Here is a 20,428-nt window from a genome sequence, read left to right as displayed (position 1 = left end):
CCACCATCGCCCGGCTTGTTTTGCTTTTCGAGATGGGGTTTCTCTGTGTAACAGCCCTAGCTGTCCTGGAACTAGTTCTTGTAGACCAGGCTGGCCTCAAACTCAACAGAGATCCACCTGTCTCTGCCTCCTGAGTGCTGGGTTTAAAGGCGTGCGCCACCACCGCCCGGCCTTGGTCGTGGATTCTTTTATCTGCTGGACCAGGGTTTTTTACCTTTTGAATTATGGAGAACATAAAAATATGGCAGTTGTAAGGCTGATGGAATACACCATAAAGCCCATGGCTGTGCAGGATAGATGCCATGTTCTAGAGGCTGCCTGCCCTCCTCTCCTTGCCTGTGTCTCCTACAAATAGTCTTTTGCAGGGGAGTCAGTCTGACTGTCCTAACTGGTGGTCAGAATCGTTGTAGATAGATTACAGAAGTATGGTTCTGGAGAGTAACTGTATGGAGTTGTATTCCCAAGAGACAACTCTGTTCTCCTGAATTATTTGTGGCGTCTTGGAGAAGGGTCTGACTATTCACAGCAGGAGTTGGTGCATGGAAGTAGGCATGTAGACATGTGGATGCCTTCTGAGAGGCCAGTGGGGTAGAATAGACTCTCCTTACCCCTGGTACTATGAGCTGGCCTTCTTCTGTCAACTGTGCAGAAGAGCCCAGCATTTGCTGTGGCTATAGCCGTGGCACCTTCTGCAGTCCAGAAAAAGCCTGGCTCCTCAGGAGTTAATTGGGTCGGTGAATGTCACCTGCCTGCCAGACCCAGCTTGAGATTGCCAGACAAGAGTAGAGCAGGCAGAGGGTGGAGAGCTGGGATCCTATTAAGCAAATATCTCAGTGTCTGGGGCGGGGCAGCCTCCTAGTGCCCAGACGCCCGTGCGGCATCCCAGGATGCTGGACTCCAGGGCTAGCAGTGCATGCCTGAGAGTAGTAGCAGACGCAGCTTCCGCAGGAGTGCTGATTCTGTTGTCTCTCGAGCTTTCTGTGCACAGGGAGGGAAGCTCAGCAAAGGGTGTCTGTCTCCAAGTCTTTCTTTGCTCTATTGTCAGCTGTGGTTTGTCACTGGTTGCCCTCTGTCACCTTCCTCTCTTTACAAGGGCTAGGTGTTGGGACCTGACTGGCAGAGTGGCAATGTTGGGAGCCTAGGGCTCCACATTGAGGTCTTCCACCCAGTGTGAGAGACCGTGGTGGGAAAGCCATTCCTTTTTTTTTTTTTTTTTGGTTTTTCGAGACAGGGTTTCTCTGTGGCTTTGGAGCTTGTCCTGGAACTAGCTCTGTAGACCAGGCTGGTCTCGAACTCACAGAGATCCGCGTGCCTCTGCCTCCCAAGTGCTGGGATTAAAGGCGTGCGCCACCACCGCCCGGCTTACGGAAAGCCATTCCTGAGAAGGACCTTCGACTGCTCAATACCCTGGAGTGTGTGCTAGGGATGCAGTCTTGGCCTTGGAGGTTCCTGAGAGTCTTATGTGGCCCCTAGAGTTTGTAGAAACCAATTGAGCAGAACAGAGGCTGGAGAGGTGGTTCTGGGTGAGCTCAAGGTGGGTTGAGACAGGGTAGCTGTAACTACTGTGGTTGTACTTTGGCCTCTGCTACCCCTGTTCCTAAAGAGGGTAGCCTCATCAATGTAGAGGGGCTGGTCTGGGTGGACTGTTTCCCTGTAAGAGCTCTTGCCTGGGAGGCCCTTCTTGCTTTGTGGTTTACCTCACTCCCTCCAGGTTAGAGACAGCAAGGCCCAGCTCTGGAGGTAGTAGAGCTTGATTGGGACTGGTTAGGAATAAGCTTATGGAAGGCATATAGATGGTATGAAAGCCAGCCTGCCTGGGCGAGCCCTGCTGCTCCACAGAGTTGGGCATGTCTCTTGCTTTCTTGGGCCTTGGCTCATTTGTAAAACTGGCCGGGGAATGTGCTGTGCTTGTTATTTTCTGGGGCTCAGGGAAGTTAAGCACAGAGGCAGGAGAGAGTACAAGGAGCAGATTTGAGAGGGTTTGCCAAAATGGTGGGCGCTACCAGTGGGGGACTAGGCCACAGCTCAGGCCTGGTAGGAGCACTCGATCTCAGATGGAAGCTTGCTCTTTTGGGGCAGTAGCAGGTCAGAATGGGGCAACAAGCTGGCTGTTATGAATTAAAGTTGACACCATTCTACCTGAGCCCTTCTGGGTCTCTTTTAGGACCATCTCCTGGGAAGGGCTGGAGGTAGGCAGTAGAGGTCCAGCTTGATTGGGACTGGTTATGGAAGGAAGGCCTTTAGATGGACCCTACCAGGGTCTAAGCAGGAAGTTTGTGCACATGCTGAAGTCCCATGGTTCACGGGTAGCTCTGCCTCTAGGGAGGCAGGAAGCTGTATATAAGAGAGGACAGGCCTAGGGCTGCTGGTAGCAGATACCCCTTGTTTGGGAATCTTGGGTTGGTATTCTGTATTTATTTATCTTTTCAGATCTTTTGTCTGTCCTTGTCACTGTCCCTGCTTGTTCAGACTAGGTGGATGAGTTTGGGGCTCTGGAACAGATCATACCCCAGGGAGCAGTACTAATGTTAAGGACAGGCCTGAGCCTCTAACTGCCAGGCTCTAATGTGTGTGTCCCATAGCAAGTGGCCCCAGCAGCCTCCATTGGCTTGAGCTGCAGACTGAAGCAGCTGAGACACGCCCTCTGATGCACAGAAGGAACAGAGTGTGTGCAGCTGTGGCTGTTTGTGGGTCCTTATCTCTGCCACCTTTGCTGTGCCCTGAGCCCTCCATTAGCTCTCACTTCGGTTGAGCTGAAGGGGCCTCAGGCTATTACTTCATTTTAGTCCCCATCCTACTTAGACTTGGTCTCTCTTTTCTTGGTCCCTGTCCCTCCATCCTGGGCCCCCTAACCTATTTGTTGCTCAGACTGGGGGCTCTACAGGGCATCACCTATCCCAGAGTATCTCTCCTGCAGCTGGCCTGGAAGGCAGAGAGAGGTGGGAGTGGAGCCAAATGGAGCTAAGTCAAGGCTCCTCATCTAGGCAGGTACTTGGGGTGTTGGCATACAGGCCTTGGTGAAGCAGTCTAGGCCTGTATTTTTGAATAGCCTCCCACCTGGGCTATACCCAGTTTGTCAGTCGTGGAACACACTGAGTTGGGACAGCCAGACTGCCTGGATAGACTTTTTAGCTCCCCAATCACTCTGGTGCAGTTCTGGGGCACATGGGTGGGCTCTTTGCACATTCACATCGCAGGTGTTCAGATGTTTTATATTTGTCACTCATGGGTGTTCATGTGTAGGCATTAGTCATAGGGACTGGGAGGCTGGGTAGGAGTAGGGAGTCCTTGGCGTCATGAATACATGTTTAGGGTAACTGACTTGTGGGGCAGGTGGCCATTGACTTCTGTGGTGGGGTCATCTGGGGCCTGTGGTTCCTGTTCCATCCAGCTCTCGCAAGCTGTCAGCAGGGCTCTTTCTGCAGTCTCCACTTTGTCCAGGCCCGGGGAGAGATTTGAGGAACCTCCTATATCTCTGTAGCTGACTTCCTGAGGATCAGGGAGTGGATCTTCCTTGAGTGCTTGGAATTGGGGTAGGGCCTTTGCTTTTTGCTGTGGGCTATAGGAGGGGAGGGCCTTTTCCCTGTGGTTCCTAAAGCCTGCTCCACCCAGCTGACTGTACAACTGCAGGGATCACGCCGCCTGCAGAAAAAATCTGCAAGTTGCTTAGAACCAGCCTGACTGGCTTAATACCACTAGGTCAGTGAAACAGGTGTGAATGGTGGGATTTGCTGTGGGTGATCTCACAGTGTGGGGCTTGGCTCTGTCAGGTGGATGGTCCTGTTCACACCGGCTTTGATTAGACAAGGGAACAGACTGGTGCCCAGGTGAGTGTCCATCTGAGCTTGAGTGCCTGTTAGCCTCTAAAGCCCCACAAGGCCGGCCGGATCAACAGCTGGAGGCCTCCTGGTTGCTGAGTCACCCTGCCAGTACCAGTCTGTAATCTGTTAGCATTGTGGATTCCAGTGCTGGGAAGTTCTTGGACTAAGAATCAAGGTCAGCTCCGCTGGGACAAGAGTAACCTTCAAAGGTAGTGGTCCCTGTGCATATCAACCTTTTCCTACACTGAACCCTATGGAGATCATCAGACCCTCTGAGACACTGGGCCCGTATTAGTATGATCTTGAAACAACATGTTCCCATCCCCCAAGCCACTTGCCACAAATGTCTTGTCTCCTAGATTGAGTCTTGGCCACAGAGGACACCTAGGCCTGGCCATGTTCACTCTGCCTCAAGCCTTATTGGTAGATGACATATTGAGAGTGCCTGTGGTATCAAGTGCCAAGGGCTCTTCCAAGTAATGTCCAATGAGTGAAAGAATATGCAAGGTACTTCCCCATCTCAAATGGCTTGTTCTGTGTTTCAGGAGATGGCCAGTTCTGTCTACCTGGTCATGGAGGTGAGTTCCCATGGGGCCAGGGCAAGCACAGGGCCCAGAGGAATGGGCAGAGGGATAGGGGTGGTTGGATTATAAGTATGCACTATTGACATTCCTAGCTGGGATTTTAGGACACCTGTACTGGACAGGTTCAAGGAACAGGTATTGGGGCTAAGGAGTCAGGTTAAGACTGGAAGGTCTTTGGCCATGTTTTGATGTTATGTCCCTGGTCTTTTGCAGTACTGTAATGGTGGAGACCTGGCTGACTATCTACACAGTGAGTAGACATACCCCAGCTGGGCACTACTGCTAAGTCTAAGATGCTGCCAGCTTGATTTGCCCCTGATTGATTGTGGCGTTGATCTTCCTCATCCTCTCCTGCTTTAGGGCTCTATAGAAGGGAGCCCAGCTCTTTTAGACCCTTAGGCTTCACCACCCTCAGCTATTTATTAAGTCTTTCTCACCTGTTGAGAGGGTGATGACAGAATAGTCAGGTACTGCTATTTTGGCAGCGTTGAGGACACAAGCAGAGTAGGTGGGTCAGAGCAAGCACTGGCAGGCATAAAACACGGGGAGAAGGGTGTTCGGTTTTCATGGGAGGACAGGGGCCAGCTTTAGTGCATATGTGAAGTTTAGCCAAGAGATCTATGGGAGTGTCTTGTGGATACAGACTAGTAAGAGGTATGCGAACTAGCAGAGCAAGGAAGCTGCAGGCAGCAGGAGAGCTCAGGACCCATGGGAAGACAGCAGGTGAGTGGGTTATGATGCGTGGAGTGAAAGGGCATTGATCTCTTCCATGGAGTGCTCTGAGGGGAGAGGCAAGTGGTAACAATGCAGGGACCTGGGTCCAATGCCTGGAAGGATGCAGTGGTTATCCATGATTGTAATTCAGAATTCTCCACCTTGGCAAACACAAAACCAGAAGCAGGGATTGATGGTTCAAAGCAGCCCCTCCTAGATAGGCCTTCTGTCTCAGACTGTAAAGGAAGTGACAGCCACTCAGCCTTTTGAGAATGGGGACTCCAGGGACCTGAGCACCTTCTAGCAAAACTCCTGACCATTCTCCAGAGGGACACAGGCATTTAGAGCAGTCCTCTGTTCTTTGGGTCCTCCTTCTGTTGGAGCCTCTAGACACCATCCCAGACTCGGACACTGACTTCTTGTTGCCATCATAGCAGACCCTGGGTCTAGGAGGACCCTGCAAGGTCTGCTGGGATGAGTCAGTTGTGGAGTAGGTGTAGGATCTTGAGGCTCCTGACTTTAGATGCAGCGGCCTGTCAGTTCACTCCATGCTCAGGTTCACGTGGCTGATCTGTGCTTGACTTTGCCCGGCTAGTATTTGCTCTTGTCTCTTGGGGCAGCATGTTGCACCCATGACTTTCAGTAGTTGGGTGTTTCTTAGCAAGTTTCCAGCTCCACAGTGTGTTAGTTTGGTCTTAGGCCAGCCTCACATGTCACCTGTCTGTGGAGAAGGAAAGGGGTGAGTAGGCCAGCACAGGGTTGGCCTCTATATAGCTTTGAGATTATCAGGTGCTTACAGACCCCTATGTGTGAGTGTGTGAGTTCATGTAGGCTCCCAGACTAGCCACTTGTCAACTGATTGGACTGTGGTGAGCTGGTGTCCCACCAAAATGGTTGCGTCTTTCAGACTGGATCTGCAGTGACTGTTTATTCTTTTGGTATGTGCCAAGTGCATATGTATAAGGTGTACATGTTTTGGTGTCTGCCTGCTGGGCTCTAGGTAGGTGATCCTTGTAGACCTGGTTACCAGTGAGGTGCCTCCTACTGGGAGGGAGTTAATTGGTTGTCTGACATCTCCACACCGAACCATTTGTGAAGCCTGTGTCCAGTCTAGCCTGAGTATAGACCTACTCACTGTTTTCATTTGTTTGTTTATGAGACAGGGTACGTAGCATTGGCTGTTCTAGAACCATATTGGTTTCCAACTCACAGAGATCTGCCTGTGATCAGATCAGCAAAACCCTATCTTTTTTTTTAATTAATTTATTTATTTATAGGGCTGGAGAGATGGCTCAGAGGTTAAGAGCATTGCCTGCTCTTCCAAAGGTCCTGAGTTCAATTCCCAGCAACCACATGGTGGCTCACAACCATCTGAAATGAGGTCTGGTGCCCTCTTATGGCCTGCAGGCATATACACAGACAGAATATTGTATACATAATAAATAAATAAATATTTAAAAAAACAATTAAAAAAAGATTTATTTATTTATAATGTATACAACCTTCTGCCTCCATGTATGCCCACATTGCCAGAGGAGGGCACCAGATCTCATTACAGATGGGTTGTGAGCTACCATGTGGTTGCTGGGAATTGAACTCAGGACCTCTGGAAGAGGTCAGCCAGTGCTCTTAACCACTGAGCCATCTCTCCAGCCCTGCAAAACCCCATCTTGGAAAACAAAACAATAGCAAACAAACAAAAAACTTTTAATTTGTTTTTATGTGTATGAGTGTTTGGTCTTTATGTATGTAGACCACATTCATGCCCTGGTACTTGACAGAGGGTTCCAGAACCCCTGGGATTTGAGTTATAGATGCTTGTGAGCAACCATGTAGGTGCTGGGAACCAAACTAGGGTTCTTAACAACGAGTACTCTTAACTGCTGAGCTATCTCTCTTGTGCCTGTCCCCACTTCGACTGTGGACTAGGAGACAAAAGACCTATCCCAGAACTAAGGACAAAGCCTAGTGATTGATTGCTGGCCACAGGAATGGAGAAAGTTTTAGGAGGTGTCAGCAGAGGAGTAGAGACCAAGAGGAGCAAAGTATTGTCAGAAGCACCAAGAGCTAGTGGTTAGGAGGAGTCCTACAAGGATGTATGAGAAGAGGGCCATGTGCTCTTTGGGGTTAAAATAAGAAAGGACCAGCTTCTTCTGGAGGTTGCAAAGGAAAGTTGAAAGTTGGCCTTGGTGCCCAGTGGCTTGCAGAATGGGTTGGCCCTGTGTGCTGGAGTGTCTGGGGAGTGGTATTGGCGCTAAGGCCTTGAGCTTGTCTTTCCACACAGCCACATACACTCAAGACAGTGGTATCCCAAGTTCCTTGAGCCTGCCTTTTCTTACAGCCATGCGCACACTGAGTGAAGATACTGTCAGGCTATTCCTACAGCAGATTGCTGGCGCCATGCAGCTGTTACACAGCAAGGGCATCATCCACCGCGATTTGAAGCCCCAGAACATTCTGCTGTCCAATCCTGGGGGTCGTCGTGCCAACCCTAGTAACATCCGAGTCAAGATTGGTGAGACCTGTTGGGGTGGTCGCTCCCTGAGAGACTGCAGCAGGGGACCATGCCCAGAGCAGTTTCAGCTCATGCAATCTGGGTGCTTCTCCTGCAGCTGACTTTGGATTTGCCCGGTACCTCCAGAGCAACATGATGGCGGCCACACTTTGCGGTTCTCCTATGTACATGGTGCGTGCTTACTCATGGTTCAGGACTAAAGGGCAAGGCAGAGCTGGGCTAGTGTCAGCCCTGCCTGAGACCCTTTACAGAATTCCTAAGGATCAGCTGTGGCCTTACCATTTTGGTAAGGGGTTGCAGACAGAGTGGCCATACCATTTTGTCATGTCAAAACTAGTTGTTGCTCTGGTTATGTATGTTGGTTGCTTGGTACCCAGCAGATGTCTGCTCCAATTGGCTAGTGTCTGATAGCTGTTGTTACATACTACTGTACAGTAGGGCTTATCTGTATTGTCACCCTGTAGGCCCCTGAGGTCATCATGTCCCAGCACTATGATGGGAAGGCTGATCTATGGAGCATTGGCACCATTGTCTACCAGTGTCTGACAGGGAAGGCCCCCTTTCAGGTAAGTAAGGTCTTAGTGAGTTCCCAAAACCCTAGAGGGTAAGAGTTAGTGTGTGGGTGGTGTTCCCACCATGGAAGAGTACCGAGTTGCCAGATGGGAATCAGTTTGTGGTTATAGGTACTGAGCTTGGTGGCTCTCCTGCATCTTTTAGGTGAAAATTCTCTCCATAGCCTTCCAAGGGGTCACCGAAACTGCATTTTTTTAAGAGTCAGGTAGCATTAGGCCCTGCTCAGTCACCCTGACCTCTACCACACAGGTACTTCCCCCTAGCAGAAGAGCTCTCTTATCTAGGATTAGCCATACCTCTCTGCTTAGTAAGGTAACCTGAAAGGGGGCCTTCCCTGTCAGGTCCTTTGCTGTGACCCCATTAGAGGTCAGAGTCATGTCTCAATATGGACTTTCCACCTACCCTTGTTTCTAAAGCAGCTGTTCATCGTAAGTAGTAGCCCAAACCTGGAAGCAAAGTCTGCATCAAGGGGAATTTGAGAACCTACGGCTGTGTCTGCCTCGACAAGATGTGATATTGATACCTGGCATGCCCCCAAGCCCTAATAGGCCTGGCATAGTTCCTATTTGGCAACATTGACTATTCAGGTTAAGAGCTAAACGCACTTCCTGTACTGGGGTGTCAACCTGTGAGCCTCCCAGATGTGTCCCCAACATGGAATATATGCCCAGCCCTTTTCTCAGTTGGAGGGTCTGGTGCGTCTCTCTGTCCCATCTGCCTTCCACTTGTCCTTGTGTGCACATGGCACATGAGCTGCTCAGTGGTCCTTGCCATGGATATCTGGAGACAAAGGCACTTGAGAGGCTAGGCAATGGGAGGTAGGTGTCAGGGCTCTGAGGTGGCAGGTACTCCACAGGACTGAACCTTTTCATTGTTATCCCAACAGGCCAGCAGCCCTCAGGACCTGCGCCTGTTTTATGAGAAAAACAAGACACTGGTTCCTGCGTAAGAAACCCTCCATAATCCCCAGGACATGTCTACCCTGGCATCCCACACCTCTTGCTCAAACCCATCCTCTCTTTCTCCCAGCATCCCACGGGAGACGTCAGCTCCCCTGCGGCAGCTGCTCCTGGCTCTGTTGCAGCGCAACCACAAGGACCGCATGGACTTTGGTGAGCACCTGGCACCCTGCCCCTTTAACTATGTTAGCTGCTCTTAGTGAGTGCCCAGGCACTACTAGCCTACCATTTGCTGTTAGCCTCCGGGCCACAGTGCAATGGACTCCTTCTAACCTCAGCATGGCCAGCAGACTGAATCCTGCTGAAATAGAGGTCAGATGTTCTCAAAAGCCACCATCTGGGGCCCTGACTCTTCCTAGGTTGCTGGGGCCTGACTTTGACACCCAGGGCTCTCTGGTCAGGCTGTCTGGGTCAGGGACATCAAGATAATTAATTAACTTTATTTTAATCCACAGATGAATTTTTCCACCATCCTTTCTTAGATGCTAGCACCACCATCAAGAAGTGTGAGTCTCTGGGAGTCTTGGGCACAGACTGGGCTTGTGACATGTTCCCCAATGTCTATAGGTGTCAATGCTATTTTGAGGAAAACTTTGGGCTGATGGCGGGGGTGGGGGGCCATGCAGTTCTGCCTCTGCTTCAAGGCCATGTATATCTATCTACCTATGACCGGTGTCATAGGCTTTGGGGTACTGGAGGTACCAGTGCAGAGTGGTGTAGCCTGATGCTGGTTGCTTGTCTCTGTGGTGAGAGCTGAGGTACTGGGCCAGTCAAAGGCAGCCATGTCCCCAGAGCTGTAGTGGGATCCAGAAGTGTGCATTCTGACCCACATTTCTCTTGCAGCCCCACCTGTGCCTGTGCCCTCGTATCCGAGCTCAGGGTCCGGCAGCAGCTCTAGCAGCAGCTCTGCTTCACATCTGGCCTCCCCACCGGTGAGTTGATTTCTTGGATTTCTGTTGGTTGGGCCATGGAATGCATAATGATAGGTGTGCAGATATTGATCTAGCTGCCTCTGGTCCTTATATACTTTAGGCATTGTGTCCTGCATGACTAGGGAAGAGATCTCCTCTCACTGAGGCTCAGTGGCAATGATCTGTTGATCATGTCTGTGTGGGACTTGAGCCCCATCTCAATGTTCACTCATTTGATTGAGCAGTAATAAGATAGTGTCCGGGTTGGCCCAGTACTCTAGGCTCTGCCATAACTGGGAGCAGGTTCTGTGATCTGTGTCTGGTAGTGGGGACACCCTCTGGGGGTACTCATTTCATGAAAAGTATACCTACAGCTGTGCCAAGCATTGCCACCTGCTCTAAGAGTCTAGAGGTGTGTCCACATGGTGCCTGCTTGGTGCTGGTTTGCAGTGGCAACTTCCTCACAGGGACACGACCTCTATGGTCCTCTGGTTTGTTACTGTACAGAAATGGAGAGGTGGGGTGAAGAGGGATGGATGGTGAACACTGTCCCAGAGGTAGATTCTTCATGAATGTGTAGGAGCTGCAGGCTCCCAAGCCATATGACACTCATCCTAAAGCTTGTCTTTAATGTTTGAAAGAGAGGGCTGGGGAGAGGGCTCAGAGGTTAAGAGCACAGGCTGCAGCTTTTCTAGAGGTTCTTTATTAAATTCCCAGCAAACATGTGGTGGTCCACTACCATCATAAACAGATCTGGTGCCCTCTTCTGACCTGCAAGCATACATGCAAGCAGAACACTGTCTTATGTAGTAAATAAATCGTAAAAAAAGAAAGAGCTGTACTGTGCTGCAGTGTCCAAGCCCAGCCTTCCTTGCTTAGCACTATGGGCCTGAGATCCACTGTGAGCTGCAACATTCTTGGGGAGGTTGATTGCCTTTGGACTCAGTTCACCAACTCTGCTCTGTCCTGCAGTCCCTGGGGGAGATGCCACAGCTGCAGAAGACCCTTACTTCCCCAGCGGATGCTGCTGGCTTTCTGCAGGGCTCCCGGGACTCTGGTGGCAGCAGCAAAGACTCCTGTGACACAGACGACTTTGTGATGGTCCCAGCCCAGTTTCCAGGTCAGGTCCCAGTACATAGGCAGGCAACCTCACAGTATTTGTTGGAGTATAAAGGTGTGTCAGACAACTGGATACATGCACATGCATGTGGGCAAAGGCTTTAGCCTGACTCCCTATGGGCAGTTGGAATGGGTTTCTAGAGCCCTGAGCTTGCTAGGGAGGATGTTATCAGCACAGGTGTGTCTGGAGAGCCCTATGCCCAGGTTCCAGAGTATTAAGGGGGGGGGGCATGGATATATATATATATACAGTACAAAGGTGGCTCTCGAAGGGTTGCCACCTCAGTGTCTTTGCTTCGGAGTAGACTGCCCTCACACTGGGGACCCCACAAAGCCACTGTATTAGCAAGGAACTGCACTGCTCAGACTGCACTCTCTTGGGAGAAAGGGGACATTGAGCAGGGCACCAAGAGCCAGAGGGTCAGGCGAGTCCAAGAGGACAGGGGACACCTTGGTCAGATGCTTTCTTCTTCCACAGGTGACCTAGTAGCCGAGGCAGCTAGTACCAAGCCCCCACCTGATAGCCTGCTGTGTAGTGGGTGAGTCAGCATCTCCTGACCTCTGCCCAGTAGCCAGTCCTGACATGGAATAGGCCATTTGGGAAGAACTAAGGCTGCTGGGCCCACTTAGGGAAGCCTGGTGAGGGAGTTTAGGATCTTGATGCATCAGTCTAAAGCTGTCTGTCTGTCCTTTCTGCCACCAGGAGCTCGCTGGTGGCCTCTGCTGGCCTAGAGAGCCATGGTCGCACCCCATCTCCCTCTCCGACCTGCAGCAGTTCTCCCAGCCCCTCTGGGTAAGCATAGATGGGTATCAGTGATCCTCAGCATCATAGCATAGCCATCTTTCTTGGCAAGATCTGTTGTGTCTAAAGGTCCTGTATTCGATCAGATTTGGCCAGACATGGCAATGTGGATGTCCCACTGAAAGGCTGTTGATATGTGGCTGGATTTGTGAGGGAACCCAACTGAGAACACTGCCTACAGGACCTTCCCTAGATCAGGGTATAGGAACACATAGGTGGGAGTCACACAGACAGTGTTGGCTGGGTGCAGTGTGAAACCCAACTCTTCAGACTTGGGCAAGGACGAGACCTCTCCACCCCAATGTGTCTGGGCCTGAGCCTCTTCCAGTGCTGTCTACAGTGGTTACTGTCTCTCCACAGCCGGCCTGGCTCCTTCTCCAGCAACAGGTATGGTGCCTCGGTCCCCATTCCTGTCCCCACTCAGGTGCACAACTACCAGCGCATCGAGCAGAATTTACAATCACCTACTCAGCACCAGACAGCCCGGTTAGTATCCCTGACTTTCACTAAAGTCATGGCCACGGTTGTCCTGTGTGCAGTCATGGAGTTTGTAGAATTCTTGTAACTACTGGGGACTTCTAAGCTCCTCAAACCCATCTTGTTGGCAAGCTGTGTTTGATAGACTAAAGTAAATGTTAGGGGTTGAATGAGTGTTTCATGTAAACTATAGAAGGCAGCTTGGGTTAGCAGTTACCTGTAAGCCAGACTAGCCAAGGAAAAGCTGAGTGACATCAGGGGGCCCTCAGTAATGTCAATTAGACCTTATGTGCCCTGGCTCTGTGCAGGTCCTCTGCCATCAGAAGATCAGGTAGCACTAGCCCCTTGGGCTTTGCTCGGGCCAGCCCATCACCCCCCTCCCACACTGATGGAGCCATGCTGGCCAGAAAGCCGTCACTAGGAGGTAGCCGTCCCTACACACCCTCTCCCCAAGGTAAGTTTATATGGGGGATGAAAACTGGTGGGCATTCCTTTCTCTGTGAGTGGATGGGGCCGGTTTGCTGTGGTCTAATCTAGCTACCCATTTCTTACTAGTGGGAACCATCCCTGAGCGGCCCGGCTGGAGCAGAGTGCCCTCCCCACAAGGAGCTGATATGCGAGCTGGCAGGTCACCACGACCAGGTAGGTGTGGGACAGCCCATGGCCTGAGCATCTGTAGAGCAGGCATGAAGGTTAGCTGACCTTGTTTGGGGCCTCTTCCTGTTGTTGAGACTCTTGCTGTTAGGGAGAAAGTAAGAAATACAGTGGAATCAATCTTTGGATCACAGAGGATGCCCTGCCACTCAGTTCCTTGTACTCTACAGCTGAGTGGCTTTGGACAGATTGCTAAGCCCTTCTGTGCCTCTGTGTAAGGGTGTTGTGTAGGGAGTGAGGTGTCCAGAATGGTGGTCACGGAGACCTAGAGTGGGGCAGGGCCTGGCGGAGGGGTCTAGGGTAGTAATGCAGCCTGTCCTGTCCCTGTTCCTGTCCTCAGGCTCCTCTGTGCCTGAGCACTCCTCACGGACCACTGGGCTGGGTTGCCGTCTGCACAGTGCCCCCAACCTGTCTGACTTCCATGTTGTGCGCCCCAAGCTCCCCAAACCCCCAACAGACCCTCTGGGAGCCACCTTCAGCCCACCCCAAGCCAGCGCACCCCAGCCATGCCCAGGGCTACAGTCTTGCCGGCCACTGCGTGGCTCACCTAAGCTGCCTGACTTTCTACAGCGGAGTCCCCTGCCCCCCATCCTAGGCTCTCCCACCAAGGTAATGGCTGGCTGGGCTGACTTGTAGGAGGGACCGAGCTCTGGTGGAGGAAATGGGGTTGGAAAGGACCTGGTCTCTGTGTCTTGGCTACTGTTAGGATTCCCTGGAGGTGCCTAGCAGGGGCTTAGGGAAGGGAAATTAGAGGAACTGATTCTTGGAGGGGATGGCTTGTCACAGAATGGGGACCGCTGACTTCCCTAACAGGGAAGAAACCTTGCGCCCTCTGTCTCTCTGCTGTGCCGTGACTACAGTAGTGTGGCACCAAAAGGTGTTTTACTAAGATGAGTAGGCTTGATTTGAGTATAAGAAAGAAATCTCATTAATCCCAGGACTTGGGAGGCGGAGGCAGGTGGATCTCTGTGAGTTCGAGACCAGCCTGGTCTACAAGAGCTAGTTTTAGGACAGGCTCCAAAACCACAGAGAAACCCTTTCTCGAAAAACCAAAAAAAAAAAAAGAAAGAAATCTCAGACTAGGCATAAACCTGTAAGCCTACCTTTGGAGGGAGGATCTGAATGTTGAGGCTACCATGGACTGTTTGGTAAGACTTCATTTCAAAAAGTGTCACAAGGCTAGTTTGTCACTTAGAGAGATTGTGTAGTTCTGTCTCTTTGTCTTAGCTTTCCTTCTGGAAAAGGGAGCCCCACACAGCAGCTGCTACCTGTGTTGTAAGCCTGTACATATATCCTTAGTGCTTGTTCTGGAGGGACAGATTTCCTCAGTGGGCCCATGTTGGGCTATGGGTTCTGAGGTCTGGCAGTCCATTGGACCTTCTCAGTGCTGTCCTTCCCTCCTAGGCTGGGCCCTCATTTGACTTCCCCAAAGCTCCCAGCTCTCAGAACTTGCTGACCCTGTTGGCTCGGCAGGGTGTAGTAATGACGCCCCCTCGGAACCGCACACTGCCTGATCTCTCAGAGGCGAGTCCTTTTCAGGGCCAGCAGCTGGGCTCTGGCCTGCGGCCTGCTGAAGACACCAGGGGCCCCTTTGGCCGGTAAGTGGGTTGGATGGACTGTGCTCAGGAGCTGTCCTCCCTACCGTTTCTGACCAAAATTATCTTTGTACGCTGGCTGCCCAATGTGGCAGGTGTTGGGAATTTGTGGTGGGCCCTTGCAGTCCAGCCTGTTTTCCTTGTTTGAAAGGTGAAGTGGGTTAGAAAACTTACAGCTCCTCATGCCTGACCTGAGGTACGATTGTGTGCAGAAATAGGACCCGAGCTGCTGGGTCTAGAGGCCCTCTCCACACATACTGCCTCCCCATTCCTACCACCTCAGGTCCTTCAGCACCAGCCGTCTTACGGATCTGCTGCTTAAGGCTGCATTTGGGACACAGGCCTCTGATTCAGGCAGCACTGATAGCTTGCAGGAGAAACCTATGGAGATTGGTATGTGAGGGATCTGTGGGGGTGTTGTGGGAGTCTGGCACAGGCCTGATCTCTGAACCTGCCTTGTTCCTTAGCTCCCTCTGCTGGTTTTGGAGGGACCCTGCATCCAGGAGCCCGTGCTGGAGGGGCCAGCAGTCCAGCACCTGTGGTGTTCACTGTGGGCTCCCCACCCAGTGGTTCCACACCGCCCCAGGGCACCCGTACTAGAATGTTCTCAGGTGAGGGATATGCCAAGTAAGAGCAAAACCTTGTAATGGGAATTCTTGAATGCAGTGTTCTGTAGCATAATCCTAATGGTCCATTTATGTAAGATCTGTGGCATTCCCAGCATATGCATGGAGCAGGAGTGGTATTTAAGATGCTGGTCTCTTTATCCAACTGCCTGAAAGCCCAACCTATGTTGGTTGGGAACCCTGGCTAAATAATAGATTCATGAGGATCCTGTCACTTCACAGTGATGGCAGTGGTTGCCTTTACCTCTACCACCCAGTTTTGCTCATAGCTTCACTGCTTTCTCTGAACTAATTTGTGTTTAAGTATTGGAAGCTAAAGCACTCTAAGACGGAGCTCCGGGTGCTGGCACCTTTGACTTGTATTCCCTATTAAAACATCAGGATGAGGAAGAATGTGAACTGAAAGAGGGAGTTCAGAGGGCCAGAGAAGGCAGGGTGAGAAGCAGGCATGCTGCCTGTCCCTTACCAGCCATCTACCTACAGTGGGCTCTTCCAGCTCCCTGGGCTCTGCCGGCTCTTTCTCTGCTCGCCACTTAGTACCTGGGGCCTGTGGTGAGGCCCCTGAGCTTTCTGCCCCAGGCCACTGCTGTAGCCTTGCTGACCCACTTGCTGCCAACTTGGAGGGAGCTGTGACCTTTGAGGCTCCTGACCTCCCAGAAGAGACCCTCATGGAGGTGAGGCTTGTGGGGAGGTGACAAGCATGGGTGCTCCCTTCTGACTTACCGGATTAATACTTGAGAGAGAGGTGCCTCTTTGGCAGGTCAGCCTTTCAGCTCTCTACACACACTTGTGTGCCCCAGGTTCTGACCTTTATTGCTTCCTCAGCAAGAGCACACGGAGACCCTGCACAGTCTGCGCTTCACACTTGCATTTGCACAGCAAGTTCTGGAGATTGCAGCCCTGAAGGGTAGTGCCAGCGAGGTGCCCGGGGGCCCTGAGTACCAGCTGCAGGAAAGTGTGGTGGCCGACCAGATCAGTCAGTTGAGCCGCGAGTGGGGGTAGGTGTTGCCTGGGGACCGAGAAGGCAGTTCCTGGACATTGCTGGCCCTGACTTGCCTCTGACCTATTTGTTGACCTCTAGCTTTGCAGAACAGCTGGTACTGTACTTGAAGGTGGCTGAGCTTCTGTCCTCGGGCCTACAGACTGCCATTGGCCAGATCCGAGCTGGCAAGCTCTGCCTTTCATCTACTGTGAAGCAGGGTGAGCATGTGGGTTCAGGGATGCGGTGCTGGGGTACATGGGTAGGAATAGGCCATGCCAGGGCAGTTGGCAGAGTGGGTACACAGGACCTGGCCTCATCCTCAGAGCACAGAGTAAGTCCATGGGTTTACCTAGGCAGAGCTACTTGGAACTGATGTTGATCTTGCTACATAGGGCTCTGGGGAAAGCTGGAGGCTGCAGCTCCTGTTCAAGCTGAACATACTCCTTTACACACATGCTTTCCAGCTCTCTATGGGGGTCCTCTGCTCCTAGAAGCCTGAAATGACTGACACTTCTACCCTAGTTGTACGCAGACTAAACGAGCTATATAAGGCCAGCGTGGTGTCCTGTCAGGGCCTCAGTTTGCGGCTTCAGCGTTTCTTTTTGGACAAACAACGGCTGCTGGATGGGATCCATGGTGTCACTGCTGAACGGCTTATCCTCAGCCACGCTGTACAGATGGTATGGGCAGTCTGTGTGCTTTGTCTGGTGGAGCTTGGAATTTTGTTCCTAGTGTGCTCAGCTGCTAGAGGTCTCCGACGTTAGGTGATGCTCTACCCAGCAAGCAGCAGGGGCTTCCCATAGTGACTTCACCTGTCCACTGTGTAGCTTTTGAATTCAGGAAGCATCCCTACCTGTTATCTCTGAGAGTCCCTGTTTCTCAGCTAACATGAAAGACCTCTGTGTGAAGACCACATCGTTGAAGCAGGGACTCTGCTTTGAGATTATTCACATATTCCTCAGGTATGAGGAACACCCCTGCCAAAGGGGAAGGAACTAAGTATAAGTTGGTCTCCTTATCTATACTCTTTTCTCAGGTGACCATGACCTCATGGAATGACACTGAGTGAGTGCTCTGCACACTGCTCACAGTGCTACCCTGAGTGTCCTGGGGTAGGGTTTGATTGCTGTATCCAGCCCATGCTGATAGCACAGTGGCCACAATGCAGGCAGGTCACCTGGCTCTGTGAGCATCTAATACATTAGCTATCCCCGGGACATTATTAGTCATTCTTTTTTAAAACAGGTATTCTCTGTGTAGCCCTGGCTGTCCTTGAACTCGCTCTATAGACCAGGCTGACTTTGATCTGCCTGCCTCTACTTCCCGAGTGCTAGGATTAAAGGTGTGCGCCACCACCACCTGCTAATAATTAGCCATCCTCTTATGTTCACTCTAAATGAACTTGGGCCAATCCACAGTGTGCAGTGTGCTGAGCATTCAGGCCACTCCTGCCTTGCCCTGGCCCTTCCCAGCTCTGCCTTTGTCTACAGGTGCAATCTGCTGCCTTGGATGAGATGTTCCAGCACCGAGAGGGCTGTGTACCACGCTATCACAAAGCCCTGCTACTGCTGGAGGGGCTACAGCACACACTCACGGACCAGACGGACATTGAGAACATTGCCAAGTGTGAGTGCCTTTTCCTGGCAGCCTGTGTGCGGTAGTAGGTGTGGCCTCACCATATCATGTTCTCTCTTCCACAGGCAAGTTGTGCATTGAGCGGAGACTCTCAGCCTTGCTGAGTGGCATCTGTGCCTGACTGCCTGCTACCAGCCTGCTGTGCCCTTGGAGCTAGTCGCCTCTGCCATCCTGCAGGGAAGGGTTTGAGACCTGGCAGACTGTCCTTCTTGACACTGATCTGATGGTGCTGAGACTGCTGCCAGCCAACTCCAGCAGGGATGCTGCATGGTGGACCTGTGCAGACTGGTGCAACTCTTGCTTCCTATTCCTAGGCTGCTAGTAGGTGGATGTCAAAGTGCCAGTGACAGCTTCCTTGCCCACCGGGACAGGAGTTTCTGAACATATCCTTCCTAGCTGGCTCTCTTGACGGCCAGGTGTGGCACTGAGAGGTGGTAGGCTGGTGAGTGTGGGCACCTGCCACCTGCAGAGCCCAAGGCTGCCCTGTGGACAGGCAAGGCCTTGAGACTGTTGCTGACTCTAAGCCAAAGCGAGCTTTTTCTCACAGCTCACTTACCCCATTGTTCATCCAGGAAAAAAAGGGTGTGGCCTTTTGGCCTCCTGATCTCTCTAGGAACCTCTCCCTCTGAGGCTATCCACCCAGCTTTGTAAGTCACCAGAGCACTTTATGCAGACAGAGACTGGAGAACTTCAGCCAGCAGTTCAAGTCTGAACTAGGAACCCGCCTCCTGTTCCTGGCTCTTGCTCTCCAAGATGCTGTACAGATGCAGACCATGTCTACGTGTATAAATAGCCCAGTGTGCACCTCCACCTGTGTCTGGTCTTTGGAGGGAAACACAGGCTTGCCTCCCAGGGGAGAAGCAGTCCTCCTCTTTAAATGTTCATTAGGAACAGTCATTGTGAAGCACCATGCTTTATAAACTCAGAAGTTCCACACTTTACTCCTAAAATGTATTGCCCGCAATCCCAAATCCAGTTTTTCTTTAAAAAAGGAAAGTTCGGATGTTTAAGAATTGGCAGGGTGGGGGTGGGGAAGGTAGAGCATTGCTCTGGATGTTTCCCATGGAGAAGATGGCACCAGCTGTGTGGCTGAGGGTGAGAAGAGGCTGCCTGATATGGTGTGTGAGTGAGTGTGTGGCTGGCTATCTCTATCAACTTGCCCTGTTAGATGGCAGAGAGGGCAGTGCCCAGATGCCGTCCTCCCCCTGCAGTAGGCAGGTGTGGGTGAAAAATAACATATGCAAAACTGTTCCCCATGGAGCTTTTCCGTCAGTCTAGCTCCTGTGCTTGCTGGCCTTCAGGGTCTGTGCTGAAGCTTGTCTTCCAGGCTCCAAGGTGGACATAAGCCAATACCTTCCCAGCCCTCCTAGTTTGCTAGTCCTTTGTCACTGCTCTGTCCATGTGTACTTGAAAGTATCTGAGTGTCCACAAGGCAGATGTGGGGTTGCGGTCCCCCAACAGCATTCAGAGTTATAGGACACACACCAACACTTTTTTTTGGTTAGGTTTTGTTTGTTTTGTTTTTGCAATACTTGAAATATTGCCACTGTGCTTGAACATACAAGAAAGCAGATCTCTAAGTCTAGCCTCCTCCCTAGTCACCCCATGACCTCCCTTGCATGTAACATGTATTTATTGTTTTGTGGCCAACTGGAATCCAGAGCCACCAGGGAGGCTGGTGCAGGGATCCTTACCTACCACCTGGTTCCTAATGGCTCCTGGGTGGTTGTGTATGTGTGTGGCTGGCTTGTGTGGTGTGAGCCAAACCTGCTCTCCAAAGCAGTGCTCAGCCCCTGTCAATTTAAGATGAATTTGTGTGAATCCACCCCTTTTGCGTTTCACTGTGTCGTATCAGTTTAAGAAAATAAAATATGGAATTGTTAATGTGGCATCACTGTTTATCTGGCGTGCCACTGTCCTGATCCTGCCTTTGGGTCTGTCTTTGCAGACTGCCTTTGTCCTGTAGGGCTTCATGGTGCCAATGGTGGCTTACTCAGCTTTGGGAGTAAACCCCACCTTGATCCAGAAATAATTGGAGGAAATTCATTGTATATCCCAGAAAAAAACAGTTCACACCGGGCCAGGAGAGGACCCGGAGAAGGCAGGTCAATTCTGTAGCTTTTGGTCTTTGGAGATGTACCAGTTTGGAGGTTTCACATTATGTGAGGCTCGTGTTTCCTGCAAGGAATTCTCTGACTGCTTATAGAGGGGTAGCGTCTGCCTTCCTTCTGGCAGAAAAAACTTGGATATGCACCTTCCCCCTTTTTGAAAGACAGAGTATTAAATTCCCAGGCTCAAATGACCCTCCCTTGCCTCAGATCAGACTTGGGAATGTGCACTGCGTCACACCCGGCTTCCCTTGAGTCAGTCATTTGGATTCTAAACTTAATTGCAAGTATGGTGTAAGGTGCACTTCTCCAACAGTGAAGCTGACCATCCTATGTAATCCGTTGGTCACTTT

The 20,428-nt window shown here is 51.4% G+C and overlaps 1 protein-coding gene across 1 annotated transcript in view; it reads left to right on the top strand.

Annotated features, from left to right (window-relative positions):
- Positions 1 to 19,846, top strand: part of Ulk1 (unc-51 like autophagy activating kinase 1) — a 28,020-nt gene extending 8,174 nt beyond the window's left edge. The window contains exons 4-28 of the mRNA XM_005344211.2: positions 4,367 to 4,399; positions 4,619 to 4,655; positions 7,461 to 7,634; positions 7,732 to 7,805; positions 8,099 to 8,200; positions 9,094 to 9,152; positions 9,237 to 9,319; positions 9,622 to 9,672; positions 10,010 to 10,098; positions 11,050 to 11,197; positions 11,675 to 11,735; positions 11,900 to 11,989; positions 12,359 to 12,484; positions 12,784 to 12,929; positions 13,031 to 13,117; positions 13,470 to 13,738; positions 14,534 to 14,727; positions 15,008 to 15,117; positions 15,192 to 15,335; positions 15,834 to 16,024; positions 16,176 to 16,348; positions 16,432 to 16,550; positions 16,855 to 17,012; positions 17,823 to 17,958; positions 18,033 to 19,846. Coding sequence (XP_005344268.1) covers positions 4,367 to 4,399; positions 4,619 to 4,655; positions 7,461 to 7,634; positions 7,732 to 7,805; positions 8,099 to 8,200; positions 9,094 to 9,152; positions 9,237 to 9,319; positions 9,622 to 9,672; positions 10,010 to 10,098; positions 11,050 to 11,197; positions 11,675 to 11,735; positions 11,900 to 11,989; positions 12,359 to 12,484; positions 12,784 to 12,929; positions 13,031 to 13,117; positions 13,470 to 13,738; positions 14,534 to 14,727; positions 15,008 to 15,117; positions 15,192 to 15,335; positions 15,834 to 16,024; positions 16,176 to 16,348; positions 16,432 to 16,550; positions 16,855 to 17,012; positions 17,823 to 17,958; positions 18,033 to 18,088 — 2,910 coding nt within the window. The 3' untranslated portion in view covers positions 18,089 to 19,846. The remainder of the gene's footprint in view (positions 1 to 4,366; positions 4,400 to 4,618; positions 4,656 to 7,460; positions 7,635 to 7,731; positions 7,806 to 8,098; positions 8,201 to 9,093; positions 9,153 to 9,236; positions 9,320 to 9,621; positions 9,673 to 10,009; positions 10,099 to 11,049; positions 11,198 to 11,674; positions 11,736 to 11,899; positions 11,990 to 12,358; positions 12,485 to 12,783; positions 12,930 to 13,030; positions 13,118 to 13,469; positions 13,739 to 14,533; positions 14,728 to 15,007; positions 15,118 to 15,191; positions 15,336 to 15,833; positions 16,025 to 16,175; positions 16,349 to 16,431; positions 16,551 to 16,854; positions 17,013 to 17,822; positions 17,959 to 18,032) is intronic.
- The last annotated feature ends 582 nt before the right edge of the window (positions 19,847 to 20,428 follow it).

This window comes from Microtus ochrogaster, chromosome 2 (assembly GCF_000317375.1).
Source record: "Microtus ochrogaster isolate Prairie Vole_2 chromosome 2, MicOch1.0, whole genome shotgun sequence".
Lineage (NCBI taxonomy): Eukaryota > Metazoa > Chordata > Mammalia > Rodentia > Cricetidae > Microtus > Microtus ochrogaster.
This window is presented reverse-complemented; position numbering and strand designations above follow the sequence as displayed.